This window comes from Urocitellus parryii, chromosome 9 (genome assembly GCF_045843805.1).
Source record: "Urocitellus parryii isolate mUroPar1 chromosome 9, mUroPar1.hap1, whole genome shotgun sequence".
NCBI classification, from domain to species: domain Eukaryota; kingdom Metazoa; phylum Chordata; class Mammalia; order Rodentia; family Sciuridae; genus Urocitellus; species Urocitellus parryii.
Window position 1 is genome coordinate 27,804,760 of NC_135539.1, and position 3,644 is coordinate 27,808,403.

Here is a 3,644-nt window from a genome sequence, read left to right on the forward strand (position 1 = left end):
TATGGATTTGAGAACAGCGACTCTGTCGATGCACTTGACAATTCTCACTGTATCTCATGCACAGAGAAAAAGCTGGGGGGCTTTCTCCCCCTCCTCAGCTCCCAATCCATTTTCCCTTCATCAAAATATAGGGGAAACCCCCGTACTAAAGGCAGGGCAGGTCTTTGTCCCCAAAGCAGCAAGAATCAAGCCCTGTCACCAAGCAGAATGTTTCCTTTAATTCCTGTCTTTGCAAAGCCATCTCACAGTGCGGGTCGGCCCCTCACCCTGGCCCTCCGTCACCTTTTCGTTAGGAGAGCCAATGAGTTTCTGAAATTTCTAGAAGTGGGCAAGGATTCTGCAGTGGATCTGTAAAGGGACCCTCCATTTTTGTTGAATTTTTATTTATTGGAAGAGCTGGAGGTGGGGCCATCCAGGAGCACCCTCAAGATGCTGGGGAGTGTCTCTGTTGACAGGTTACCATCCCCAGACAGACAGACAGACAGACAGCCCTCAGGACCATCACAAGACCAGAGGACCCCCTGAAGCCACCTGCAGGCTCCACGCAAGGAAGGTGTGTCTGCAGGGGCTTGGGTCTCATGCACCTGGGCTCTGATGGAGCCTGCAGGTCAGAGGAGGGCCAGCTCCGGGTCAGAAGGGCAAAGGGCTGCCACGTCCCTCCATCTGGAAACTTCTCACCCAGCTTGGAGAAAGCCAGGGGCCCAGGGCACTTGGAGCCGTGGCTCAGCTTCCAGGGAGCAGAGCAGCCTGTTCCCTTGGGATTTTCACAGAATGGACCCTTTGTTGACAGCGCACAGGAAAACGGACCCCTGCCCAACTCCTGCTGGCTTCTCAGGCCCCAAGCTGCCTGGCGAGGAGCCTGTGCCCAGGCTCAGGGCAGGAGGGCAGGTGGCGTTAGATGGCAGTTCTGTTGCCACGGCGTCTCGGCCTGCGGACCTTGACACCCCGGACCCTGGCCTCTGCAGAAGGCTGCTTCTGCTTGGAGTCCAGGTTCTTCTTGTACTCCTGGACCCACAGCTGATTGGGGTCAGCACAGATCTTCCGGCCCGCCATGGTGGTGAAGCTGTGGGAAGGAAGGTCAGGGGCTCACCTGGGGCCGGGCAGAGCCCTGGTCCCCCTTGACTTTATGAAGAAGTGAGCGGGGAAGGGCAGGAGGGCCAGCTCCCTGCATGGCCCCTGCAACTTCCTGGCACATCTGTCTGTGTGCCTCTGTATCTTGACCTTGGAAATGAATGGGGGGAGGGCAGTGCCGGACTCATTTGGGGTCCTCCCTGTCAGATGGTGGAGGCCCAGACCTGCCTCTAGATAATGTGGCCTCTGAAGGAAGAGACTCAGAGACTCAGCCTCTACCACAGCAAGGAGTCGAAAATGCAATGGAAACGCCCAGAATAAAGGACAGATGTCAAAGTGGGCACAGTGGCACACACCTGGAGTCCCCGAGACACGGAAGGCTGAGGTAGGAGGATCGCATATTGGAAGCTAACCTGGGCAACTTAGCAAGACCCTGACTCAAAAAATAAAAAGATCTGGGGATGTAGCTCTGTGGTAGAGCAGCCCTGGGTTCAATCCACAGAACCAAAGTAAAATGAATTCCAAGGCAGACGGTACCAGTTCCCACACTGTATGGAAGTGAGTGGTTGGTAAGGATGCCACAGCCGGGGTAGGAGCCTGGGTTGCCCCCTTCCAAGCCAGCTCTGATCTGGGGACCCCAAGGCCATGGGACTGAGTACCAGCTGGGGAAGATTAATAACAAATATGGACATCGGATTTCATTGCATGCTGCCCTTTGCTAAGGGAAACTTGTTTGCTAACTTGTGTGAGAGGTGTCTATGAAATTATGAGGAGCATCTATATCTGGCTTCATGGGTGACCTTGAGCAAGTCATCTTTGTGAGCCTCAGTTATACTTGGTAAAGTGGGAATGATCACGCCCCCCCATAGAATTTTTTTTTTTGTACCAGAGATTGAACCCAGGGGTGCTTAACTGCTGAGCCCCATCCCCAGCCCTTTTTATATTATATATAGGTCTTGCTAAGTTGGTTAGCACCTTGCTAAGTTGCTGAGGCTGGTTTTGAACTTGTGATCTTCCTGCCTCAGCCTCCCGAGCCTCTGGGATTACAGGCACGCACTACTGCACCTGGCTTCCATAGAATTTTTGAGGGAGTCAGTTAAGATGGTCTCCTATACCCCCCAACAGTGCCTTGGATATGTTTGGTGCTCTTTCAAAGATTTTGGATCTACATCTTCCTCCTAGTTTTAGGGGCAAGGAAACTGAGGCTCAGAGAGGTGAGCAGGGATGCACAGCCGACTTGACTTCTTGGGGACCCTGGAGCCGCCTTGTTCCCTGCTCCTCTCCTGGCGTAGTACTCACATCACCCCTGCCTGGATGCAGGTGCTCCCGCTGGTCAACTGGTAGCTTACCACTCGTTTCTGGGGAATTTTCTTGGCCGTAAAGTTGAAGCAGCAAGAAAAGGGGGTGACCACAGAGCCTGCAAAGAGACGGAGAAGAGCCGTGTCCTTTCCCAGCCTGCTGCAGGCTCTGGACCTGGGATACGGAGCACAGAACACCCGGCTGGTGTTCCACTCCCTGGGCTGCCTCACCTCGGGGTTTCCCCCACTGCTTAGCCCTCCACCCCGCTTTAACAATAGCGCCTAGGAACCATGACCTGCCCAAGAGACCCAGACGGGGGCTTGAGGTCTCACCTGTGGGGATGATGCATTGGACACAAAGGGCCAGAAGCAGGAAGCCAGCTATGATGCTCGAGGGACCTGCCATGTCCTGCAGCAGAAGTTGCAGCTCAGGGCTCCAAGCCAGTGCGTGGAAGGCGAAGGCCTGGGGAGAAGGCTGGTTCCAGCAGCGCACCAGCCTCCCTCGATCTGCCCTTTATATGACGGCTCAGGAGAACCAGGCGCTCGGAGTCCCCGCCCTCGCCACGCTTCCTCGAAAATCCTGGGCCCTCTGCGGTCAAGAAAGAGCAGGCAGCTGCCAGTGGTTTCCAGCTGAGTCAGGGGTTATTTGGGTCTCAACGAGTAAGAGCTGGGGTGTGTGTGTGTTGGGGGTAGGGGGGTGGGGGGGTGCCACAGCTCTGCTGGGGCCAAGTGCAAAGTCTTTGGATGCACAGTCAGAGGTGGGAAGGGATGGCTCTGCTGCTCACTCCCTAGGGACCCTGGGTGAGTCACTCACCTCTCTGGCCCTCAGTGTTCTCAGCTGGCAATGAGTGGTAATCCTCATCTTCCTTCCATTCATTTGTGCATTCATTCACCAAATGTTTTCCTAGAACTGAGCCGGGTGTCAGCCCCTGGTGTGCTTCCCGTGGGGAGAGAGAGGGTGACCTTGTGTGCATAGAGGACTGGGTGCTGGCAGAGGGAGGCAGATCCAGCATCCATATGGATCCCTCTGCCGTGGTGGCGCACGTGGGGTCTTGGTGGCTTCACAACTTACAGAAGCCACTTAGCCTGTAGGATCTGGGAAAGTCCAAAGGGCCTGAAGATGGACACCTTCCCCAGGCAGCTTTTGACCCATGTAGGCTGGAAGGATCCAGAAGGTAAGTCCAATGTGTCCCTACACTATGTCCTGAGTTTCCGGGCAACACAGTCCCTGCGGGGAGCCTGTTAAGTGTCACGCACCTCCCCCAGGCACCTTGA

The 3,644-nt window shown here is 55.3% G+C and overlaps 1 protein-coding gene across 1 annotated transcript; it reads right to left on the reverse strand.

Annotated features, from left to right (window-relative positions):
• Positions 1-2,848, reverse strand: Ccl24 (C-C motif chemokine ligand 24). Its single transcript, XM_026396949.2, has 3 exons — positions 2,703-2,848; positions 2,371-2,488; positions 1-1,063 (listed from the first exon to the last, which is right to left on the reverse strand). The coding sequence occupies exons 1-3, from the start codon at positions 2,773-2,775 to the stop codon at positions 895-897; spliced, it is 360 nt and encodes a 119-aa protein (XP_026252734.1). The 5' UTR covers positions 2,776-2,848; the 3' UTR covers positions 1-894.
• Positions 2,849-3,644: the final 796 nt, after the last annotated feature.